At 50.6% G+C, this 25,456-nt stretch overlaps 1 protein-coding gene and 1 pseudogene across 9 annotated transcripts; one reads left to right on the top strand and one right to left on the bottom strand.

Annotated features, from left to right (window-relative positions):
- The window catches only part of LOC144372836 (1-phosphatidylinositol 3-phosphate 5-kinase-like), a 51,079-nt pseudogene extending 27,921 nt beyond the window's left edge, over positions 1-23,158 (top strand).
- LOC144372835 (uncharacterized) lies at positions 2,748-7,667 on the bottom strand. Of its 9 annotated transcripts, none has more exons than XM_078036071.1 (5): positions 7,536-7,667; positions 6,914-7,364; positions 6,616-6,728; positions 5,607-5,780; positions 4,291-4,339 (listed from the first exon to the last, which is right to left on the bottom strand). In XM_078036071.1, the coding sequence occupies exons 1-5, from the start codon at positions 7,600-7,602 to the stop codon at positions 4,305-4,307; spliced, it is 840 nt and encodes a 279-aa protein (XP_077892197.1). In that variant the 5' UTR covers positions 7,603-7,667; the 3' UTR covers positions 4,291-4,304. The 9 variants fall into 9 exon arrangements, with proteins under 9 accessions (XP_077892195.1, XP_077892196.1, XP_077892197.1 ...); XM_078036072.1 differs by having other exon boundaries at positions 5,634-5,780; XM_078036069.1 differs by lacking the exon at positions 6,616-6,728 and having other exon boundaries at positions 2,748-4,339; positions 5,634-5,780.
- Positions 23,159-25,456: the final 2,298 nt, after the last annotated feature.

Raw genomic sequence — 25,456 nt, 5'->3', positions numbered from 1 at the left:
CAATCTAGACATTATAACCTGTGTTGAGAATTGGATTTATAAGCCATGTCTGGAGGATCACAAATCAAAAGAATAACAGAAAGGGCCTAAAACCTTTCAAACTAACAAACATATTCCCGTAGGTTTTACAACTTGCTCAGATGAGCTGCTTCTCCTCTTATGAGAAGAAACAAATGTTTAAATAAGTAAAGAGAGAAATAACTTTAAACAGGGAAGAACTGGATTCCAATTTTTTGCTATATCTCTTTAGTTTTGTGCCTTTAGTAAAATTATTCAATCTTTTTATGACTTGAGCCCTTTATTTCCAACATGGGAGAAATATTTTGGTCCTGTGAATAAACTTTGGGAAAGAAATAAATGTTGATTAAGTGTTTTATAAACTGAAATGCCCCTAATAAAATGTTTCTTTCATACACAGATAAACACATACATACATTTTATATCTATATCTGTAATATTTACTGTTTTTTCATCAAGACTGTAAGTTCTTTGTAGGAGGCATGCTGTTTTTAGCATGTTTTTACTCTTCCATTAAGGAGAGAGGTGTGTGCATGCATTGAGTATTTCCTGTAATTAAAATAAGGTTTTTAGGACTGCCTTACCATAGGTTCTCATCCTTTACTATGGTATCTAGAGGAATTTTTTAATTTACATCCAGTCTCCCCAGTCTCTCTTTATCTGTCCAAGGATAATTTGAAATTCGAACTCTGAACTGGAAAAAAAAAAGATTATGTCTTATACTATAAAATTATTCTAGGCACCCAAGGAAACTCAAGAAAAATCCCATGTGTCCATCCAAATCTAAAAGAATGAAAAAGAATTATAATATTGGATGAAGTCTCTTGCCTTCCTCTGGTCAGGCTCCTGACTTCTATGAAGTAAGAACAGGGATCCTCTGGGTCAAATGAGTTGTTGCAAGCCCTCCAGGAACTAGCACACAGGTGTATGGCTTTTCTCATGAGTCCAGTACGCATAAAGAATCTACCCCTGGCAGGCAGGAGGCCTCTAATTTGAGAAGCAGAGCAGTATTAAGTAGAGGCCCATTTGATCTATCCTGTTTCTCAGGAAGGGTGTCCAGGCCACCATGACATTTGGCATATGATGGGCATGAGAGCTTACTTTGCACACCATCTTAGACTGCTCCCCCTATGAAAACCCCCAGCCAGAATGTTATAATGAGTGTCTGTATGGAAGAAGACAAGGGCCATGTGGGAGTGTTTCTGTTAGAATAGTGGTCTTTTGTGTGGTGGTTGGAAAAGATGACTGGGTCCACCTCAGCTTGAACTCTGGTGTGATGCCATTAGAGACTGAGTTCTGGAACTGATCTCAGAGAACTCTTGCCATGAATCGTGTTGGGATTTTCCAAGGCCAGGCATTAGAGGAGTCTTTGGAAACTGAGATCTAGGCTGAGGGTGGCTTTCTCCAGAGCGCTGGGAATCTCAGCCAGGATTTCACATGATTTTGCTGTTAAAGCCTTTTCAGCTCTAGTTGAATAACTTCTAAGAAGAACTGTACATAATCTAGACATGTTTTAGGAAACTAAGTAGCTGTCTGAGGTAATGTATGAATTATTCATATTAAGACTGCACTATATTTATGTATTCTTTATGAAGTGATTAGCTTTGATGAAGATATGTGCAATCAAATTATATAAGTATTATTTTCTCAATATGTGTAATATTTCTCAATGGTTTTTTTTGTTTTTGTTTTTGTTTGGAAGTAGTGAGGATTGAAGCCATATCCCCAGAACTTTTTATTTTTATTTTTTGTTTTTATTTGTTGAAGCTGGCCTCAAAGTTGTGATCTTCTATCCTCCCAAGTAGCTGGTATTACTAAAGGTGCAACCCACTGTACCAAGTAGAGAATTCTCGGGATAGGTAAGTATTCATTAGACATCACCTAATGAGCTATGCAGGGTGATATATCCTTTTAATTCCAGAGTGGCATAAGGATTGAAGGTTGGAAGCCAGGATGGGCAACTATCTCAATATTAAACAACAACAACAAAAAAAAAAAAAACTGGGGATGCAGGTCAGAGGTAGAACACTCTTGGGTTGTTTTCAGTGCTGACAGCAAAATCAAAGTACTACACAAAAAAGAAAATCACCAAATAAATTTCTTGCCTATGTGCCTAAAATGTATATACAATAATTATTCTGACATATATTTAATATTTTTACTAAAACAATTAGGTGAAATAAGTGTAAACAAGTTGTCTGAAGCAACACAATCTAAAGAAGTAAATTAGGCCAGGTGTGCCTGTAATCCTAGCAGCTCAAAAGGCTAAGGCAGGATGATTACAAGTTCAAACCCAGCCTCCACAATGGTGAGGCACCAAGCAAATTAGTGAGACTATTTTTGTTAGTAAAAGTCAAAATAGGGCTGAAGATGTGGCTCATTAATTGATTGCTACTGAGTTTAATCCCCAGACCTCCCCCAAAAGAAAGCAAGTACAAAATAGTCAAGCAGAAAATTCATTTGCTTCTTAAAAATGTTTGAGAAGAAAATTTCAGTTAACAATATTTGTTGGAATCACACCTGAAAAATCAAAAGCAATCTGAAAGTAGATGAAAGTGCTCAGATGATAGCTGAAATCATTGGAAATTAGTAGCACTTGTGGAGGAGAATGAGATTGGATGGTTCCAGAAAATCTCCTTCTCCCACATGCCTCTTTGGTAGTCCCCCCTGCTTTTAAAAAATTAAAGGAAAGTGTGTGGGAACTTGAAGTGAGAAAAGAAACTCATTGATTAGTTTTGATTCTTATTTAAGGACAAAATAGTAAAGGTTGGAGAGTTGAATGACTTGTATCAGAGCACACCACGCAGCCGACAGGTCTGCAGTCAGATTCACACCCAGGACTGTGGGTCTCTGAAGGTGGCTCTGCCTTCAGGGAGGTGGGCACTGGCACTGGCTGAGTGCCCTCCCAGGACACGCTGCTTGTGGTAGGGCATGGGCTGGATTTGGCAGGCAGGCAGGTGGGATTGGTGAAGCAGGGGTGCCTTCAGGGTTGCAGCTTTGAGGTGGAGTCTGTCCCTACATGTGGGGTTTCAACGGGGGTGCCTCTGAAGTTGGCAACAGAACCGCCTCCGGCCTTTCCTCTAAGAAGAAAGGCTGTCCCTGTCTTTCTGGGCCTGTGCTCATCCTGCACAGCTCCCCATGGCCTCGGGCTGCTCCTTCACCGAATACCCTACCCTGGGCCGGGTGCACCAGGCAGGAGTGGGGGCTGACAGGAGCTGCACAGACCTGCCTCCTCCTCAAGGACAAAGAGCAGCTGCTCTCCCTCCTCTGCAAGCTCCTCCCTCTGCAGGATGAGTGCCTGAGAAGGAAATGCCAGCCCAGCGCCAGGCTCTGCACTCAGTACCTGCAATTTGCACAGGGGGAGTTCAGCTATTTCAGACAGCTGAGGTGCTCCTGATACCTGAGCAGAGGGAACATGCAGATGCCTCCTTTCCTCCTCCCATGCCACCCCCAGAATCCAGGGCACAGGGCAGGGTGAACTTCCGATGAAGGTGACATTGGTTTAAAATAGAAAAATGGTGCTAGTAATTTTAAAGGCTGGACAGATAATTGGAGAATCCAAAAGACAAATGCAATACGAACATCTCAGCAGTGCCCAGCAGAGGTCTTCCTGGCCAGGGCTGCCTGGCCTCGAGGGGCACAGAGGGCTCCCAAGACCCTGTTGGAATGTGGATTCTGATTAGGTGCAGGTCTGGGGTAAGGCTGGCATTTTGAAATGAAGATTCTATTTTTTGTCCCTGGAGTCATAGCGGGTCCTAAGGGGGCCTTCTTCTCTTGGGCAAGTCCACTCTGCACAGCTGAGGGCAGCAGTCATTCAGGGTCCAGCTGTGGTCAGGGCCTGAGTCCCTGTGCCTGCCCCACCCACCTCTAAGAGACAAGCTCCACAGACCCCGGCAGCAGGCCGGTCCTGCACATTGAGCACTGCAGGGCTTCGGGGGAGCTCATTCTGGAAACACCCCGACGTCTCCTGGGCAAACTGTCTAGAATCAGTGCTCAGTGTCCCCAGAACCAATGGTGCCTTTGGTGGAGACCTGGACTGGGACCTGGAAAATTGACCCATAGCCTGCCCAGCCCCAGGGCCCTGGGGCCTGTGGCCTTGCAAGATTAGGACACTGATGACCCTGTAGCTCCAGCCCCAGATGCAAGATTTCTAATTATTTTTCCAATAATTTGTGGTTGATGCCCTGTTAGCCAGCACCATGACAGCCACGTTGTGGGTGACTGAGCTCCCCAGAAAATCCCACAGGCACTGAATTTCATCACTAGAGGAAATGTTCTGCTGCATTTTATTTCCTCTCTGTAATATTTCTGTTCCGGGACCCTGAAAGGGAAGATATTGAAAATATTAGTTCTCAGCAAGATGCCGCATCGTGAGAAACACAGAATGGGCCAGTCCAGTGTCTGCTGATCTTTCAGCCCTGTCCCTCCTCTAGGTCCCTGGGCAGGGACTGCACTCAGTTTGACACACAGAGGGACAGACTTGGGGCCGGTGTCTGCAGGCTGGCTCACCACACGGCCACCCACAGCTCTGATGCTTGTGGAGGCTGCTGCCCGCAGCAGCACCTTAGAACCTTCCAGCAGCCTTGGTGGTAGGCGTGGCTACTACAGCTTTCCACTTGAACTTGATGAACTGGAGCTGGCCTTGGCCACCCTGGGAACAGGCCTCCCTGTCTTATTCACACCCCCTGGCCAGGATGGGGCACAAGCAGTCCATCTGGTTCCCATGGGGACTCTCTCCCATGCTGGCTGCACCAGCTCCCCTGGGCGGTGACAGCCCAGGCACTTCCACACCCTCCAGTGGAGAAGAAAACCCGCCTGAGCCAGGAGCAAGGAGAGGCTTTTGGTTTTAGTCTCAGACTTGCTTTGAAGGAATCTCTGGTAAGGACAGACCTGTAGTGGCACCTGACTGTCCTCATGGTGGGTGTTTTTTTGTTTTTTTTTTTTTACTGTTTAAGTGTCCCCTGGCCTATGATCACCAGGAATGTGGGCAGCCACTCATACTTCATGGCTGGAAGGATGGGGACATGGGCAAGGGTGGGAGCAAAGCAGAGCTCTGAGTGGGGGAGCAACTGCCCAGGGCTGTGCTGCACACAGAGGTGAAACAGACTGCAGTCAGTGTGGCATCAGGAAATCAGAGCCCACCGGGGGCTGTGAGCCCACTACAGAGGCTGCCCATCACGTGAAGGTCTCTGGGAGCTGTGAAAATGTTCAAGGCAGAAGTGATGGCACTATTGTCCTTGTAGGCATGAACTTCAACTGCCAGGGGTACATACACCCCAGAGCGGACAATGTCTCTGCACAAGAGGTACAAGAGCCTCTCACCCAATGTCCAGCTCCCACCTCCTATCTGCAGAGCCCTCCGCTATGGAGGGTACCTGGATACCAATTTCTCAGCCTCTTTCCTAGGAGACATTGTCAATCAAACAGGAGAGCCACCTGGAGCCCCAGGACCATCTCGGCACCCCAAGAGAAAGAACCTGGGACTCCTCTCAGAGACGTCAACCTGACTTCCTGGAACATCTGACCAAGCTTCACAATTGTGCGCTTTGTCAGCAGGGTGAATACACCACACCAATCCAGAGACACACCTGTGGTGGCCCAGGTAGCGAGCTCACCTCCACAGCCGCCGTGGCTCCAGAGGTGGGCATGGCAGGGTGGGCACGGCAGGGTGGGCATGGCAGCAACTGAAGTCTGAGAAGCTCGGGGCTGAGCTACTCTGGTAGCAAAGTCGCCCTGGTCCCTGGTGCGTCCAGGAGCAGCAGCTGCCACAAGAAGTGAAGCCCACTGGGTGACAAGCCCTTCTTTATATGGCCAACGTGGCTCTGGAGCGATGGGGCAGGCAACAGGCTGGCAAGGTGGCTGTCGCTCCAGAGGGCTCCTGAGCCACGGCCAAGGTGGAATGAATAGCTTTAACTAAAGTCTCAGAATAATCAGGACAATCAGTGACACTCCCCAGGGAGCACTGGCAGTGACCAGCAGGGGAGGAGCTGGCCCTGCAAGGGAGGCCAGGCAGGTGAGCAGGGAGAGCAAAGGCCCAGCCCACAGGATAGGTAGCATGGCCCTCCCTGTGGGCACTGACGTCCAGCCTGGGTCTGCTGACCCTCTCCAAGGTAAGGGAAAGGGTGGGCATGTGCTCTTTGAAAGATGGATTGCAGGGTGACCTGCTCCAGTCTGAATTTCAGTTTTATTTTTGCAGAAACCTTGGAAAAAGCAGTCGTGTCTCTGTCTTGGTTTCCTGAACCACAGCATGGGGTGAGAGCTTTTCCTGATGCCTGTTAGGGTTAGGATTGGATGAGAGAGTGGACTGTGGGTCAGCATAAACTTCTGTGGACAGGTGAGATGCCATTCCCAAACCAATGTGTGCTTTCTTGGGTTGGCACTTCTTGTACAGCAGGGGTGTCACATCTAAGGCTGAAGATGGCACTGCCTGGGTATCTTCAGGGGCTATTGGCACCCACCTGGTCTCGGAGACTTCAGGGTCACTGGACATAACTCAGGGCAGCTGCTTCTTTTTACAGATCGGGAAATGGGGCCAGGACAGTGAAGGAGACCACAGCCCGGTGGCTCACAGGTGGGGGCTCTCCCTCCATGACACACCTGTGTCCCCCTGAAGGCTCCTTTCCCTGCTGTGCCAGGACGACCCAACAGCTAGACACACGCCCTCGTGGCAATCCCTGTCCTCCTGTGGCCCTCCTGGGCTGACCGTCTCCCTACAGAACAAGGTCGTGTTGTGAGTAGCAAAAACCACTCCACACAAATGCTACAGGCACTTGCTGGGGCGAGAGTCCAGGGAAGTGAGAGACCCAGGGCTAGAGGGGAATTATGGTGGAGAGCACACTGCTCTCAGATAGATGCAAACCACTGGCCTGAACCCAGTGCAGCTGCACCTCCTCACCTCCCTCTGTCTGCAGGAGGCGACCTGTGGTGATACCTGCTGCCCGTAGCTCTTCTTCTGCCCACCTCTAGGGACCACCGAAGTGCGATGGGTCCATGTGTCCAGATCATGCTGACTTTTAAGGACCAGGGCCTGATGGGCAGACGCAGAGCAGAGAGGTCTCCGAGGAGAGAGAAGCAGGAACCAACAGAAAGCATGACCCATTTAGATTGTGGGAAGGAAGATGCTGTGTAGGAGGGACCTTGAGGGTGCTCTGAGCTGAGTAAATCAGGCCAGCAGGGCAGAGGCTGGTTCTTAGGCAGAAGTCCGCCGGGCTGAGGAGGGGCTGGTGGCAGTGCACCAGGAGGGTCTTCACAGCTGCCACACAGCAGGAGCCGCGCAGGGTCCATGGGACAGGGTGCCTCTTCGATGGTCGCAGCAACAAAGCTGAAACTGCAGAGCAGCGTCCACACTGGGAACAGAGGATCATGGGGATGGGCCAGGCCCCCCTACGCGCTCAGCAGCCTTGCAGGTGTCGAGGGAGTGGAGGGACAGACCTCTACCGTTCTTGAGGTCAGTGTGACCCACGTCTTGGTCCCCAGGAAAGATGGTGAGCTGCATGGTGTCCACGCTGAGGTCCTACCTCTCACGACAACCTGTCCTTGTGTGTCCCACCGCCATTTGTGTGGCTCTTGGATCCTCCCAGTCATCTGCGGCTAAGTCCTGTAGTGCCCAATTCTTGTCCTCTCCAGTTTCCTCCTCAATTCGACATGCTGCGGAGGGAAGTGTCCTCCCTTCTTCTGCCCTCGCTCCTGGCCATCTGTCTGGCCATCCCACTGGCCTGCACCCAAGTCTACCCTTGTCCCTCAGCCCCACTTGGGATAATGGGAAAGACCAATGCCTCTGTCCTTGGTCCACTTGTGCCTTCAGCCTTGAGACCCATAGGTCTCCTGAGGTGTCCACCTAAAGCCCTGCTGTCCCTCTACTCAAGAACTCCCTCAGGGATGCCAGTGCCCACCCTCCACACTCTGCAGTCTGGCTTCGGGTTCTCGCCTTTCCACCTGATTGCCAGGACACCCCATCCTCAAGTCTGGTTAGTCGGCCCCGTGCACACCCCTCCTCTGAGCAGCAGCTCAAGCCACACTGGAAGGGCCTGGCCTCTGGGGTGGGCTCTGCCTATCCCTGAAGTTTCACTCACTGGCCACCTTCATAAGGATGTCCTCCGGCCATTCCACCCACGGGCAGCTATTCCTTACAGCTCTGAGGTCAGCACAGACCCAGGAGAGGCAAGGTGAGAACAGAGGCCCTGTGGGGCCCTCCTCCTCACTTCCACCTTCAGTGTTCTGTGAAGGCCTAGGAGAGAGATCCCAGCCTCAGCTGTGCAGGCCACCTCCATGCTGCTCCAAGCCAGAGCTCTGAGGGTGTCAGGGTGGCTGCGGAGTGCAGCATGGGCCTCTCCCCGCTCTGGGTGCAACAGCAGGTGGGACTTAACCTCCCAAAGAGACTCACAAGTTCCCACCTGCTCCTGAAAATGAAGAGAGACAGGGTCCTGCCACATGCAGTCAGCCCCCACCTCCACCCATAGTTCCCTGCTGTCCCTCAGTGCTCAGCCCCCACCTCCACCCATAGTTCCCTGCTGTCCCTCAGTGCTCAGCCCCCACCTCCTCCCAGAGTTCCCCGGTGTCCCTCAGTGATCAGCCCCCACCTCCTCTAATAGTTCCCTGCTGTCCCTAAGTGCTCAGCCCCCACCTCCTCCCAGAGTTCCCCGCTGTCCCTCAGTGGTCAGCCCCCACCTCCTCTAATAGTTCCCTGCTGTCCCTAAGTGCTCAGCCCCCACCTCCTCACATAGTTCCCCGCTGTCCCTCAGTGATCAGCCCCACCTCCACCCATAGTTCCCCGCTGTTCCTCAGCGGTCAGCCCCACTTCCACACATAGTTCCCCACAGTCCCTCAGCGGCCAGCCCCCACCTCAACCATAGTCCCCGACTGTCCATCAGTGGCCAGCACCCACGTCCACCCATAGTTCCCTGCTGTCCCTCAGCGGGGAGCCCACACCTCCACCCATAGTTCCTAGCTGTCTCTCGGCGGTCAGCCCTCACCTCCACCCATAGTTACCTGCTGTCCCTCAGCGGCCAGCTCCCACCTCCACCCAGATTTCCCTGCTGTCCCTTGGTGCTCACCCCCACCTCCACCCATAGTTCCCTGCTGTCCCTGAGCGGCCAGCCCCAACCTCCACCCATAGTTCCCTGCTGTCCCTCAGCGGCCTGGCCACACCTCCAACCATAGTTCCCTGCTGTCCCCAGCGGTCAACCCCCATCTCCATCCATAGTTCCCTACTGTCCCTCAGCAGCCAGCCCCCATCTCCACCCATAGTTCCCTGCTGTCCCTGAGCGGCCAGCCCCAACCTCCACCCATATTACCCTGCTATCCCTCGGAGCTCAGCCCCCACCTCCACCCATAGTTGCCCCCTGTGCCTCAGCGGCCATCCGCCACCTCCACCCATAGTTCCCTGCTTTCCCTCAGCAACCAGCCCCCACCTCCTCCCATATTACCCTGCTGACCCTCGGCGCTCAGCCCCCACCTCCGCACATAGTTGCCCTCTGTGCCTCAGCGGCCATCCTACACCTCCACCCATACTTGCCCGCTGTCCTTCAGCTCTCAGCCCCTGCCTCCTCCCATAGTTCCCCGCTGTCCCTCAATGGTCAGCCCCCACCTGCACCCATAGTTCACAGCTATCCCTCAGCTCTCAGACCCCCACCTCCACCCACAGTTGCCTGCTGTCCCTCTGTGCTCAGCCCCACCTCCACCCACAGTTGCCTGCTGTCCCTCAGCTCTCAGCCCCCACCTCCACCCATAGTTCCCTGCTGTCCTTCTGTGCTCAGCCCCAACCTCCACCCATAGTTCCGTGCTTTCCCTCAGCAGCAAGCCCGCACCTCCACCCATAGTTCCCTGCTGTCCCTCAGCAGCCAGCTCCCACCTCCACCCAGAGTTCCCTGCTGTCCCTCAGCGGTTAGCCCCCACCTCCACCGACAATTCCCTGCTGCCCCTCAGTGGTCTACCCCACCTCCACCCATAGTTCCCCGCTGCCCCTCAGAGGTCTACCCCCACCTCCACCCATAGTTCCCTGATGTCCCTCAGTGGCCAGCCCCCACCTCCACCCTTACTTGCCCGCTCCACCCAGAGTTCCCTGCTGTCCCTCGGTGCTCAGCCTCACTTCCACCCAGAGTTCCCTGCTGTCCCTCGGTGCTCAGCCTCACTTCCACCCAGAGTTCCCTGCTGTCCCTCAGTGTTCAGCCCCAACTCCACCCATAGTTTCCTGCTGTCCCTCAGCGGCCAGGCCAGACCTCCACCCATCGTTCCATACTGTACCTCAGGGGTCAGCCCCACCTCCACCCAGAGTTCCCTGCTGTCCCTCAGCGGTCAACCCCACCTCCACCCATAGTTCTATGCTGTCCCTCGATGCTCAGCCCACAACTCCACCAATAGTTGCCTGCTGTCCCTCCTTGCTCAGCCCCAACCTCCACCCATATTTCCCTGCTGTCCCTCTGTGCTCAGCCCCCACCTCCACCCCATAGTTCCCCGCTGTCCTCAGGGGTCAGCCCCCAACTCCACCCATAGTTCCCCTCTCTCCCTCAGCGGTTCGCCCGCACATCCTCCCATAGTTCCCAGCTGTCCCTCAGCGCTCAGCCCCCACCTCCTCCCATAGTTCCCTGCTCTCCCTCAAAGGTCTGCCCCACCCCCACCCATAGTTCCTTGCTGTCCCTCAGCAGCCAGCCCCCACCTCCACCCATAGTTGCCCGCTGTCCCTCAGCGGCCAGCCCCACCTCCACCCATAGATTCCTACTGTCCATAAGCGGCCAGCCCCCACCTCCACCCATAGTTCCCCACTGCCCCTCAGAGGTCTACCCCCACCTCCACCCATAGTTCCCTGATGTCCCCCAGCAGCCAGCCCCCACCTCCAACCATACTTCCCTGCTGTCCCTCAGCGCTCAGGCCCCACGTCCACCCATAGTTTCCTGCTGTCCCTGAGTGCTCAACCCCCACCTCCACGCATAGTTCCCTGCTGTCCCTCAGTGTTCAGCCCCACCTCCACCTACAGTTCCCTGCTATCCCTCAGCGGTCAGCCCCTACCTCAACCTACAGTTCCCTACTGTCCCTCAGCGGTCAGCCCCCACCTCCACACATACTTCCCTACTGTCCCTCATAGGTCAGCCTCCACCTTCACACATAGTTCCCTGCTGTCCCTAGGTGCTCACCCCTCACCTCCACCCATAGTTCCCTTCTGTCCCTAAGCGGCCAGCTCCCACCTCCACCCATAGTTCCCTGCTGTCCCTAAGCGGAGAGCTCCCACCTCCACCCATAGTTCCCTGCTGTCCCTCGGTGCTCAGCCCCCACCTCCACCCATAGTTGTCTGCTGTCCCTAGGTGCTCAGCCCCCACCTCCACCCATAGTTCCCCCCTGTTGCTCAGGGGTCAGCCCACAACTCCACCCAGAGTTCCCCGCTGTCCCTCAGCAGTCCGCCACCACATCCTTACATAGTTCTCCGCTGTCCCTCAGCGCTCAGTCCCCACCTCCTACCACAGTTGCCTGCTGTCCCACAGCGGTAAGCCAACAACTCCTTGCATAGTTCCCGGCTGTCCCTCAGCGGTCAGCTCCACCTCCACTCATAGTTCCACACTGTCCCTCAGGGGTCATCCCCACTTCCACACAGTTTCCTGCTGTCCCTCAGCTGTCAGCCCCACCTCCACCCATAGTTCCCTGCTGTCCCTCAGCAGCCAGCCCCCACCTCCACCTATAGTTCCCTTCCGTCCCTCAGCGGTCAGCCCCCACCTTCTCCCATAGTTTCCTACTGTACCTCAGAGGCCAGCCCCCAATTCCACCCATAGTTCCCTGCTGTCTCTCTGTGCTCAGCCCCCACCTCTACCCATAGTACCCTGCTGTCCCTCAGTGGCCAGCCTCCCTTCTGTCCCTCAGTGGACAGTCCTCACCTCCACCCATATTTCCCTGCTGTCCCTCAGCGCCCAGCCCCCACCTCCACAAAGAGTTCCCCGCTATCACTCAGCGGTAAGCCCCCAACTCCACCCAGAGTTCCCTGCTGTCCCTCAGCAGCCAGCACCCATAGTTTCTCCCATAGTTCCCTGCTCTCCCTCAGCCGTCTACCACCACCTCCACCTGTCATTCCCTGCTGTCCCACAGCGGTCAGCCCCCACCTCCACCCAGAGTTCCTTGCTGTCCCTCGATGCTCAGCCCCTACCTCTACCGAGTTCCCTGCTGTCCCTCAGTGGCCAGCCCCCACCTCCACCCATAGTTCCCTGCTGTCCCTCAGCGACTAGCCCCCACCTCCACCCAGAGTTCCCTGCTGTCTCTGGGTGCTCAGCCCCCACCGCCACCCATAGTTCCCTGCTGTCCCTCAGTAGCCAGCCCCCACCTCCGCCTATATTTCCCTGCTGTCCCTCAGTGCTAAGCCCGCACCTCCACCCATAGTTCCCTGCTGTCTCTCAGCGGTCTACCCCCACCTCCACCCATAATTCCCTGCTGCCCCTGAGTGGTCTACCCCCACCTCCACCCATAGTTCCCTGCTGTCCCACAGCGGCCAGCCCCCACCTCCACCCATAGTTCCCTGCTGTCCCTCAGCGACCTGCCCCACCTCCACCCATTGTTCCCTGCTGTCCCTCAGTGGCCAGCCCCCACCTCCACCCATAGGTCCCTGCTGTCCCTCAGAGTTCAGCCCCCACCTTCACCCATAGTTTTTTGCTGCACCTCAGTGATCTACCCCCACCTCCATGCATAGTTCCCTGTTGTCTCTCAGCAACCAGCCCCCACCTCCACCCATAGTTTCCTGGTGTGGTGTCCCTCAGTGCTCAGACCCCACCTCCACCCAGAGTTCCCTGCTGTTCCTTGGTGCTCAGCCCCACCTCCACCCATAGTTGCCTGCTGTCCCTCAGTGGCCAGCCCCCACCTCCACCCATCGTTCCCTGCTGTCCCTCAGTGGCCAGCCCCCACCTCCACCCAGAGTTTCCTGCTGTCCCTCAGTGTTCAGCCCCCACCTTCTCCCAGAGTTCCCCGCTCTACCTCAGTGGTCATCCCCCACCTCCTCCCAGAGTTCCCTGCTGTCCATCAGTGGTCAGCCTCCATCTCTACCCTGGCTCCATGCAGTGGCCGAGGGGCATCCTGTATTCACACTGACTTCATTAGAACCCTGTACATCGGAACTCTATCTACAGGGATTTTGCCCCAACTTTTCTGACTTTAGAATCTACCCAGGTACTTGTCAGGGTGTTCAGTGGTGACATTCAGGTGAGAGGTGGCATTTTCTTGGGGGGTGGAGTGCCAACATTCACTAGTCTCTGCCTGGCACTTGGCTTATTTCCTGCTCATGACCTTCGTGAATGTCTGCATCCAGATCTTGGTGGGGATATGTCTCCTTGCTAGTGGATAAGGCCCAGGAGCGAGGTCTGGGGCCCCGTGGCACGTGTATTCCAAGCCTAGAAGACATAGCTGAGCTGTCCCTCCCACCCCCACCCGCCCACCTGCCCATACACCTGCTCCCATTTGGGCCCGTGTTCCTCTATGGCCTCCAACATGTGCCTCAGAGGCCAAGGTGCAGAGGACCACCCCCACCTTCTTTCTGACACAGTGCTCCACCCCGTCCCTCCTGCAGTTGCTCTCTGCCTCTTGACAGAGGGGTCATTTGTGTCCAGAGTCCGAGACACTTCCCTCACCTGTGGCTAGCGCTTTTGTTTCTTAATGGCGTCCTTTGAAGAAAGGCCAACTCAGCCCCCTTCTCTCCTCTATGACTCGTATTTTTCATGACTTATTTAAGAAACTTTGCCTAATCCAAGACCACAAAGGTTGGTTTTCTCCTATTTTCCCCCTAATATTCGTAGTTATAAAGTTTTGACCTCTGACTCGTTTGAATGATACCTGTGTGTAGTGTGAGGAAAGGGTCAAAGTTCTTTTTTATCCACACAGATACCCAGATATTTTAGCACCATTTATTTAAAAAGCAATTCTTTTCTCTAAAAATAACCAAGGCACATTTTTCAAAATTCAGCTGAGCTCATAAGCTGATTCGTTTCTGGACTCTTAATTCTGTTCTGCTGACCTGTGTGTCCGTCCTTCTGTAATACTTGCTGTCTCGAACATGCAGTATTTAGAGAAGACTTAAATCAGATAAACTTCTCAGGCTTTGGTCATTTAAAAAACTGAGTATCCTTGGTGTCTTGAATTTCCATATACATTTTAGGATGAGCTCATGAATTTCCACAAAATTCTACATGTATTTTCAAGGATATTGATTAAGTTTATAGGTCAGCCTGGAGAAGAGTTCCATCTTCATGATAATGAGTCTTCCAGTTGGTGGATTCAGGATCTTTCTCCACATATTTTGACACTGTGAAATTTCTTTGTTTATTAGCATCCAGGGCACATGTGATTTACATAGTTTGTTAAATTTATTTCTTAGTACCTTATTTTTATATCATTGTAAATGGGTGTTTTGAATGGTTTTAAGATTAGCATTAAAAAGTAAAATGGATTTTGTGTGTTTCCATAATGTCCTGAAACCTTGTAAAATGCACGTAGTAATTATAGCTTATTTTGTAATTTCCTCAGGATTTCTGTGTAAACATTCATATCACCTATGAAAAAAAAATAAAATATTTCATTTTCAGGCCCAAATTACTTTAGATTTTTCTTGTCATATTTGTACGATGACTTCCAGTGAAACTTTAGATAAAACAGTGAAAGGAGACATTTTGCCTTGCTCCTGACTATAAGCAGAAACCTGCAGGTGTTTTTTCCACTAAATACAGACTTAGCTGTGTTCACAGACTCCTTGCATCAAGGTGAAGGGTCTCTTACTCCTGTGCATGAAGAGCGCCACCTCGAATCTGGGCTTCCTGTGGTCGGGTGTTTCTCTGCATCTCTTGAGAGGATCTGAATCTGATTACAGTAGTGAAGCTTCCCATCAGTCTACCCTCGGGTGGTCACTGAACCTTGCCTTCCTGGATGCGCCCACCTCCTGTGTGTCTGGCACCCTTTTTATATGCGGTCTCCTTGGTTTGCACATACTTTGATAAGAATTTTCACAGCCGTGTTTTTTGAGAATACCAGTATTTACATTTCTTGGGAGTTTTTCCCCTTTGGGGGGACTGAGAGAAAATTGAAGTCCTAGATGTGGGAGTGCTTTCCTTCTCTCGCTTCTTAGAGAGCCTTCACTAGTGGAAGCGTCTGGGCCTGGAGGTGCTTACACGGGCACGCGTGGGTCTAGTTTTAATTCTTATTTAAATGTCCATAGTAGACATAGGTGGCTGGGATTTCTCTGCCTCCTCCAGTCCATCTTATAATTCCTAGTTTTTGAAGAATTTGTCGACTTCATCTAAAGTATCAAAGTTGCAAACATGAATTTTTTCATATAATTTCTTTATTACCATTTAAAAAATGTCCACCAGGTCCGTATTGATGTCGAGCAAAGTCTAATGTGATTTCCTCTTTTAACCAGTCTGAAAATGGCTGATCTTTGCCAGTCCAAGTGACAGCAGTCCAAGTGTCACAGGGGGCTGGTAGTCCCATTGCGGCCATAGGGTGGTTGACATCAGGAGCACTTCTACTCGTCCCCTGCCCTCCCTCTTCATGGTCACCAGCGTCTTCATCTTCCTCTTCCTCACCCAACAGAGCAATGCTGAACTCACAGAGCAATGACAGCAAACTTCAGGCCACATTTAACCGTGAGGCCACAGTCCCAACCGCTGACCTGGAGTGGTCATCGGAACTGTCTGGTTCTACTGTAAGTCTAGACTGTGGCTCTGTGATTTAAATGGGTCTCGTCCCTTTCGTGTCTCCTATTCAGTTGCTGTTTCTTTCGTGTCGAATGTCTCACTGTGTCTTTCTAATTTCTCTGTTGACTATTTAGCTGATTTTCTTTGATGCTGTAAGTGATGTTTCACCTCCAGTTAATACTGACATTCACCCACAACCAAGTGAGAACTTCATGTCAGAGCGTCCTCATTTGTCCACTCCTTAGTGACTTATTGCCATATATATCATATCAATATACATCATAAACCTTAAATGTACTTTATAAACTTTGTTTTAAGTGGTCATGTGTGTTTAATAAATTCAAGAGAATCAAAGAAATACACAACATGTATTAAGCCACTACTGTGTTTCAAAATAAGGTCAAATCAATAAAGTCTGATTTCTACTGCGTATTTACCAGTCCCTGTGTTGGTCACTTCTTTTGTGGATCTGAGGGTTCATCTTGAAGCCTTCACTCTGAAGACCTCTCTGGATGTTTTTATACCGCAGGTCTGCTGCAAGAATTCCATCAGCATTTGTTTATCCAAGATCCTTTTCTGTCTTTGTGTGTAAGAGATTTGTGGGCTATATGATTTTTCTTTAAGTACTTTGAATATTTTATCCCACCCTCCATGCTTCCCACTCTTCTGGAAGAAAACACCCATAAGTCACATTGTTCCTTTCAGAGCATGAATTGTCCTGACGGCTTTCAAGGTGTGCTCTCTGAGGTTTGTGTGGCAGGAGCGTAAGGCGTCCAGACGCATTTCTTCTTCTAGGGCACTTACTTAGAGTGTTATAGATTTGCAAATCGATGGAGAATTCCAGGCACTAGTGCTCTGATTGTTCTATGATTCCCCACTTGTAGGTGTGTTGGAAAGCCTCATCCTGTTCCCAAGACCTGAGAGTCTCTTCAGCTTTACTCCGTCTTTTCCTTGCTCCTAACATTGGATTTTTATGGATCTGTCCTTTTTAAGTGGACTCCTTCGTCCATGTCCATGTGCTGACAGACCTATTCAGCTGATTTTTATTCCACGATGTGCTTTTCAGCTCTGGAATTTGTGGCTTTTTAATATAGTTATGTAGTTTTATACAGTTTTCATGTCTTCATTGGTTTATTATATCACTCACTAATCATGTATTTTTATTGAGTTATGGATCATCTTTGATTATTTGAATGTATGTGTGAGAGCTAATCTTCAGTTACTGACCACTAGCTCCAAGTCAAGGACCACAGGAAGGACCTGGTTTGGGGTGGCCTGTCCTCTCTGTGCCCAGGGTTGATCATTCTTGATTGCAATGGGACACTGTAGATGACACATATGGCAACTTTGGATTTCGTGTTCTTCTGAGGCTGTCTGCCCTGTCTTGCTAGAGCACTAATGTGCCTGCACCAGGGTGGAATATGGTCATCCATGGCCTGCTGGGTTCCTGAGTACTCAGGTTGTCAGCCAGGGGTTTAGCCAGAGGCCATGCTGTGGCTTCTGAACCCGCTCGCCCTCTGCCCTCGGGCCAGCTGTCTCCAGTCCAAGGAGCCTGCAGGGCGCCCAGGCTCTCCAGGGTCTTGCACACCAACGCGTGCCGCCTTCAGCAGAGGAGGTGTGGAGAGCTCTCACTTAGTCCCTCTCCAGCGGCCAGTCCTGCCCACTTTCTCTCCCCATGTCCTTCTGTCTTGCCACCCTAAGCAAATGCACTACCCCTACTATTTAAATTTTCAAGATTTTTTAAAAGAATAACAACTATTTTCTTCCAGGTGCCTTCAGATTATTCTTTCACAAACATCTTATATATAAATTGACTAATACTATGCAGTGAAAATGGGTTCCACAGGGCATCTAAGTACATTTAAGAATACTAATGACATTTTTCTCCATGGGGCACTAGTATGAGTTTCTGAAAGTGTTAGAAGAGCTTTAGACACACTGTGAGGGATGAGCAGCCAGCTTTTGGGATGGCCTTTTTATTCCTTTGTTTCCACCTTTTCTGACTTTCTCTCTGATAATGTGAAGAGATGGTCCACTCACCTCATGGGATGGTTAGTGCAGACTCCTCGGCCTGGTCACACTGACCTCTATCCTCACATCTTCAGGTAAACTCAACAGGTTCCCGGGGATTTTCATCTGTGTTTGAATCTGCCAACGGGGGCCCCGAGTTCAAGGGATCATTAGGAACTGTGTTCCTAGGCATCTGCTTTTCTTATTCCTCAACACATTTTATTTAAGGAAATGAAGAACTGTAGCTCCTAGGGCGTGCGTTGCACCCTTACCTAGGAAGCAGGCCCGGAGAAGCAGGCCCCATGGAGGACAGAGCTGGGAGGCCGGTGAGGGAGCCAGGGTGCAGCCGAGAGGGCCGTCACGCAGGAGAGGGACGTGGCTTCGCAAAGTGGCAGACCGCGGAGCCGGGGTGAGCACCCTTGTCCCACCTACGTGGACAGTGGGGCCGCAGGCCAGGAGGAGCGGCTCAGGGCTCCAGGCCAAGGCAGTGTGGACCGTGAGCAGCTCTCCTTCACCTTCAGCAGCTTGATTCGTGTTTCAGAGAGAAGCTCAGGAAAACTTGTGAGTAGCAGTTGAACTAGGAAACACTGAACCTCTGGCTCAAATCTTCTCTCTGCAGAGCTTCCTGGGAGCACGCCTTCTCTCAGCTCCGTGGACTGACTACATGTGACATTCACCCAGATCTCCTGGTACGGAAGTCCAGGATTGCCCCCCAGGGAGAGAGGGTGCTGGAGGGTGCTAGAGGCTCCCAGAGGACGGAAGGGCCCATGCCTGGGTGGGGCCCGGGAGCCAGGTGGGAAAGCAGGCAGGGCCTCAGGGCCACCAGGTGAGTGTGTCTTCTCCAATGGGTGGATATTTGCACTGGTTGGAGGCAGAGGCACCTGGGAGGCAAAGGCTGCGGGAGGTTAAGAGGAGGCAGTGGGTATCCCTGGGCTCTGCCTGACCGTGAGGCCATCCCTTCCTACCAGCAGTGTTTCCCACAGGACGGCTGCTGGAGGGTTAGAGTGCTGCTTCCTAAATATCACTTGTGCCAAGAAGGTTGCTGCGTCTGTGCTAATTTGGACTTCCTTTCAGATTGGAAATTTCTTGGAAGAAATCACATTTGGGAAGTGACTTGGTTATAAATGGAGTAAGAAACCAAACATCAGCTGTGGGTCATGAAATGGTACTCCTTTATTACTGCACGGAAAGAATCTAGCATTTCTAGAATTTCCAGAATTAGACCTGGCAAGTGTCCTGAATTCATGGCTATAATTTTGAAATGTATGCCTGGATCAAACCCTTTCCAGGTTTAGCTCAGTTGTCCTGACACAGTACCTGGTTATCTGTAGAATTAAGCCCTGAAGGTCTTGACCACACATTCCTAAAACCAAACACCCCAAACCTCAGAACTTGAAATATATCTTTATTCCCTTTTGTGCTCAAAAGGGGAGAAAGCTGAATTCTGTGCTCAGGCCTTCTGTAAATATTTACTGAGCACTTATTCTATTTGTAAATACTTACCAAGCACTTACGACATCTACAAAGACTCACTGAGTACTTACTACATCTATAAGTACTTACTGAGCACTTACTACATTCAAGTCCTGGCTAAACCACTGTGAGAAACAAAGGTGGCCCTGTGGTTCTACAACTGAGGAGGACCTGAATTCAGTCAGCTACCTGGAAATCTGATTGCTTCTTAGACATTCAGTGTCCTATAAATCACTGCTAGGAAGGACAGCACCAATCCTACCCAGGTAGCATCCACACAGATGATGTAGTTTTTAAAAATCTACCCGTGGTCTGCACAGGATTTGCCAGGACTGAGCCAGACTTGGCACAAGTGGGAGTGACAGCATATGGTGCGGGTCCCTCCTTCACCTCTAGATCTCCTTCCTTTTGGCCCTTCCCTTTCCTCTCTAAAGCCCAGGTCCGCTTCCCTCTGCAGGCCCCACCCCAGGGCTCCTGCTACTTGGCCGATTTGGAAGGCAAAGCTCTTGCCAACCCCTTCACTGTGCTTCTGTGCCCTACACTCTTGCTAAGCACGGCCTGAGCTGGGTCACTTAAGCATCTAAAATTTAAGCCCCCTCCTGGGGCCAGAAAGGTGTCCTTTGTTCAGCAGGATTTTGTCTTTGTCCTGCACAGTGCACATTCACTGAGCAAGTAGAACACAAGTGATCACAGCCCATGCCCTCAAGGCAACGCACAGGCCAGTGGCCTGCTCCCAGGTGCCCGCCACCAGCAGGAGCTTTGACAATGGCTTGTCACCTCCACAAGGAGGGTAGCATTTAAACCCACCTATTTTTTCCATTATGTGAAGTCATTTAAGGAGGCTTATTTCTTTTTAATAGCAAAAAGAGACAAATGAATATTTATCCTTTTAAGCATCTTTTGAAAATCAAAATTACTCTTTAATCCCAATTGTGGTTATTAACCAATTATTTCTTTCACATCTCACTTAAATAATTTATTGCAGAACAAACTCAAGGACAATTCTCAGACCCAAGCACTGCTTCAAGTTCACATAATCACAGCAGCCTTGGAACAGCATGCATTCCCAGCCCGAGGGCTCCCGCAAGGCTGCATGGCTTTGCAGGGGCAGCTGCCTACCTGCCCATGGAGGGGACAAGAACCCAGCAGCAAGCCAGGCTGCACCGTGCCAAGTGTAAGTGCCACGTGGTAGGAGCACTCGCAAAACCACCCGTGGGCCTGAGCCGGAGTGTTTGCTCCTGCGCAGGTCTGTGGGCTGGGCTGGTAGCGCTGTGCAGAGGGCGCAGGTCGCAGGGTAAAGAGGCGGACAAGCAGAAGCTGAAGGCTCTGAAGGACAGTTTGGTACTGGCTCCCGACCAGGTTCTGTGGTGGGCAGGCAGCAGAGACCACTTCTGTGGTTGCCCTCCTTTTCTTGACACATGATCAGAGTAAGATATCCATAGATACTATGGCCACTGTGAACCAAGACCATGGATCTCTTGGTATGTCGGAGAGAGGAATTTGCATATTCCTGAAACCCTTAGAATCACTATTTTGTTTGTTGTTGTTGTTGTTGTTGTTTTTAAGGGAGAGAGAGATTGAGGAGGAAAGGTTTTGGAGGAAGCTGATAAGACCCAGCCTGCCCTAACTGGCCTGTGGACCTGTGGCCTGGAAGCAGGGCGCCCACCCCTGGCAGGCTCCAAAGACAGAGGACAGCCTGGGCCACCCATCCACCTCCTGCAGGCCGTTCCCCTTCCCTGGATGGGGCCCTCTAGGGGCCGGCAGCAGGCGCAGGGAAAGGAAGCCTGCTCTTGTGCCAGGCAACCCAGCGGGCTCACAGCTCCTGGGGAAGTGGGAGGAGGCGCATGGGATCTAGAGTGCAGGATTGCCTGGCCCCACAGGGTCCTCTTTTCCAAAGTGTGTTGCTGCCCTTCCTCTGCAGTGGACCTGCACCATGGGCCTGAGAGGACCCAGGAGAAGTCCACAGTGGGCATTTCATGCTGAAAGACACTGTTGATAGATGACTTCACATGAAAACACTTCTCAACACAAAAATGCCAAAATTTATTGAGACCTTGAAGGTAGAGTGTAAAAAAAAAGTTTTATGAATGTGTAAATTTTATATTGAAGACACTCTGGGAGTCAGAATTAATACGGCAGAGCTGACTGACAAATGTGAGCAAGATTATCAAGCAGGTCAAGAATTCTGAACTCCAGTAAGGCATAAAAATCACATTTACAAAATAAAGGTTTGGAAGAATCATTACGTGATCAAGGTGTGTGGTTTTATATGAAGAGACATAGTTTGGAAGACTTCTTTTTGAAGAAGGGCATCCTTGAGCTATAGAATGAAGTCACAGGTGTCCAGCACACATACAGTGGACTTTCATGAGCAGAACACGCCTGCCTTTCCCGGAATTCTCTTCTAGCCCCTTGGGCCCACCGCTGCTGCCTGCTCCAGCGGCAGCCACTGCTCTGACCATGATGCTACCTTGGTTTTTCCTCTTGGAATTCTCACAGTAGAGTCTTGTAGGAGGCAGTTGCTGGGCCTGGCTCTTCATCCTAAGATCTGTCACATTGCTGCTAGAAGTCACAGCTCAGTGGTCCTTGCTGCCTTAGAGCTTCACGTGTAACACTGGCTCAACCACGAGTCCCTGCATGGTCTGCAGCTCCCAGCTGCTGAGACGTTGCTGTTCAATATTCAGTCCACCAATTCCCTGTTTTCCAGAGTGTTACCATTTACAAGATGATGGGCGTCACCATTCCACAACCCCCGGAGCTGACAGTGAATCTCTGTTGCATGTTATCTTTTCAGATGGGGAATTCAGTTTTCCTCTGAAATCTGATGTGCATGTTCCTGATGGTAAAGTCTGGTGCCTTTCACTGTGATCATTGGCCATCTTGGCCTGTGTTTTTTCCCAATGATGTTGTTTTTTTTTTTTTTTAATTTGGTCAGATGTGTTACATTTTCGGGTGTGAATCTTTTGTTGGATGGGCATGTGGCAAGTATTTTTTCCCTTTCTCTGGGGCTTATCCTTTGGCTCTTTCAATAGTGTTTTTTGATAATCACAAGTACTTAACCTTATTGTGTCCAAATTCTTCAATTTTTTCTCCTTTTTAAGAAATCTCTGCTTACTCCAATCATAAAGATGGTCTATTGTTTCTTCTAAAAACTTTGGCTTTATTTTTCACATTGAGATCTGCAGTGCACCTGCACTTACCTGTGAATTGATAGGGATAATCGGCTTTCCCTGTGGACGGCACATGGCCCCAGACCCTCGCCCTGTGCTGTGCATATGGGGAACAGACTGGCCCCACACAGATCCCACCTGGGGACACACTGGTGCTGGTTGCCTTCAGGGATGTGGCTGTTTTCAGTGTCAGGTCTTGCACACTTGCGTTTGATTTATTTTTGTATGTTTTATACGTGTAGTTATAAATTTTTCCCACTATGCATTTTTTATTTTATGGGAATTTGATTGATTTGTGCAGAGAGTAACCTTGCTAACTTGACTTTTAATTCTAGTAGCTTGCAGAAACTTCTGAACTTTCTAAACTCATAATCATGTCATCTGCAGAGTAATTTAGTTTTAAGACAATAAATACATCAGCCGGATTCTAGGCAAAGAGTGCTGAAAAGTGTGAGATGGAAAGAGTTCACTCTTATCCCTCTACCTGTGTTTCTTTTATAAACTCTTCTTCATTCGGGAAATACAGAGAGCACACAGATACACATGCGCTAAAATCTGCAGGTGTGCCTGGAGTGGAAGAGGACACAGAGTAAAGCTGAAGAGGGGACTTGGGCATTTCCGTTGGCAACTTCTGTGAGCTGTTTGATTGGCAATGCAGTGAGATGCCGCAGGGGAGATGAAGGGGCTCCTGTGCCTGAGATGGCATGTGGTCCACTTTGCATCTGAATTCCTTCCCATCGTCATGAAAAATGTGTATTCAAGAGATTGATCTGCATGAGAATATTATGGCTCTCCTTTCTCAAAGAGGAAATAAAATCATAAACTTTATAGCCATTCTTTTTTTCTGATTATCGTTACTTTTAATTAAAACATCTTTGAGTTTTTTTCCTGATAAGGCGATATGAAGAAAACCTAGGACTAAGGCCCGGGGCAGGTAGCACTTTTCTCAGATATTGACCTTAGGCTCTTGCATCTGGAGCCTGGAATTGCTTGGGGCCAGAGGCACAGTGAGCTAAAGATGCAAGTGGACCAGGGACCACCATGTCCAAGTGCACGTGGACTCGGCTTCTCTCGGGAGATGGAGTGTGCCGCTTGGCCCAGCACTTCAACACAGAGTGCTCGGTGCTGAGACTCCGAGCAGTGGATCAGGGCCCAATCCTGGGCTGGCAGCTCGGCAGACAACTTGGAGGGCCGCTTGCCCCACACTGTTCTCCTGGAGCCTGGTGGCTTTCTCCATAAAAAGTTGATAGAAAAGGAAAGGAGAGGAGGGTAAGGGATGCTGGAGGCACTACAGGAGGACGGCGAGGAAAGGGCAGACATTAAATTTTTTGTTAAGTAAGAAATAGGACCGGAGCAGCTCAATGAAGAGCACTTTCCTGGCACATGCAGCCCGGGCCAACCGCAGCCCTGCAGGTGCACACATGCACACATGTGCACACAGAGAGATGGGCACACATGCACACATACACATGCTCAGGTGCACAGAGACATGCACACACATGCACACGCACAGGTGTACACAGACACACACATGCACACACGCATTCACAGGTGCACACAGAAAGATGCGTACACATGTGTATGTGCACACATGCATGTACATGTACACGAACACACACATGCACACAGAGACACATTCACACACACATGCACTTACACATGCACAGGTGCACATAGAAATGCACACACATGCACATGCATACACGTACACGCACATGTACACAGAGAGACATGCACACATGCACACACATGCATGCACACATGTACATGCATGTGCACACAGAGACATTTACACACATATGCACATATACATGCACAGGTGCACATAGAGGTGCACACACATGCACATGCACACACATACACGCACATGCACACAGAGAGACGTGCACACAGGCATGTGTGTACATACATACAGGCATGCATACTCATGAACACATGTGCTTACACAAGCACACATATGTACACACCTGCACAAGGAGGCAAAAAGAGCCATAATTCCTTCAAAAGACTAAAGAGCATTCATCTCTCTCCTGATTTGCCGAAGGGAACCATAATTTGGACAAACATGAACAGAAATCCTAGAAAGAAGTTGACTCTGCCCAGCACATAAGGCCCCCCAGGCTACCCCACCTACCTGGTGAGTTCCTGTTATTGTTTTCTTCTGTTTCATCTTATTGGTTGTTTGTTTGTTTATTTGTTTTTTGGCATTTTCCAGAAGATGCCTCTGTAGGACTGTCAAACAATTAATTATAGTGTAGAAAAATGTAAAATGTCATTTCTATGTCCTTAAAAATAACTGGACATATAAGAAATAGGAGAAAAGTCTCGACTTCAAAATAGAAGTTGGAAAAAGACCCTTTATTGGATGAGAGCAGTGAGTGATGGCCATTCTCTCTGCAGCAGGCTTGTGGGGCTGCTCTCTGGGGTTCATCTCATCTGGTTAGACATCAAGAGGGACCAACAAGCGTGGCCTTTGAGGGTTGCAAGAAAAAGCTTAGGGCAGATCCTGGAGGGCAGTCTCAGAGTGGGGGTTCACTCAGGACAGGGAGCATGGTTAGTAGTCCTGGAGGGACGGCCAGGGTGCATAGCACAGCCTGGTGACTGGCACCTTGGGGAGGGACATGTGACACTGAGTCCTCACAGAGCTGCGGTGGGCAGTCTTAGAGGGAAGAGCGTGGAGGTGCAGGGAGCAGAAATGTCAACCCAGAAATCCTATGGGCAGGGACAGCATCAGGGTCCTCCACGCCAGGACACCTGTCCTCGGTGAGTCAGGGAGTGGGGAGGACGTCCCTCTCCACCCCAGAAGTGCCCCAGCCACTGGGGCCACTTTCCTGCTTCTCCAGGGTTTGTTCTGGCCTGATTCATAGTCAGCTGGTTTGTCCAAGCCATCCCTGAGAAAATCGCACGCATTTCCCCATCAGAGACCAAATCGCCCTGAAGGCCTCCATGATTAGAGCTTCTGTCACTTTGGGTACATTGTCTTAAAATTTGGTGAATCCTGTCTATTTTTACTCCCCAAATTGTGAACACACACCCAGGTACCCACTCATGCCCACCCCACCCCCCGTGCGCTGTGCTAGGTCCAGAGACCCTGGAAGACCTGTGGGGTTGAGGGTCTCGGTCACAGCCGAG

The sequence above is a fragment of the Ictidomys tridecemlineatus genome, unplaced genomic scaffold (assembly GCF_052094955.1).
Source record: "Ictidomys tridecemlineatus isolate mIctTri1 unplaced genomic scaffold, mIctTri1.hap1 Scaffold_170, whole genome shotgun sequence".
Classification (NCBI taxonomy): Eukaryota; Metazoa; Chordata; class Mammalia; order Rodentia; family Sciuridae; genus Ictidomys; species Ictidomys tridecemlineatus.
Note: the sequence above shows the minus strand (reverse complement) of the source record. Positions and strands in the feature narration are given on the sequence as shown.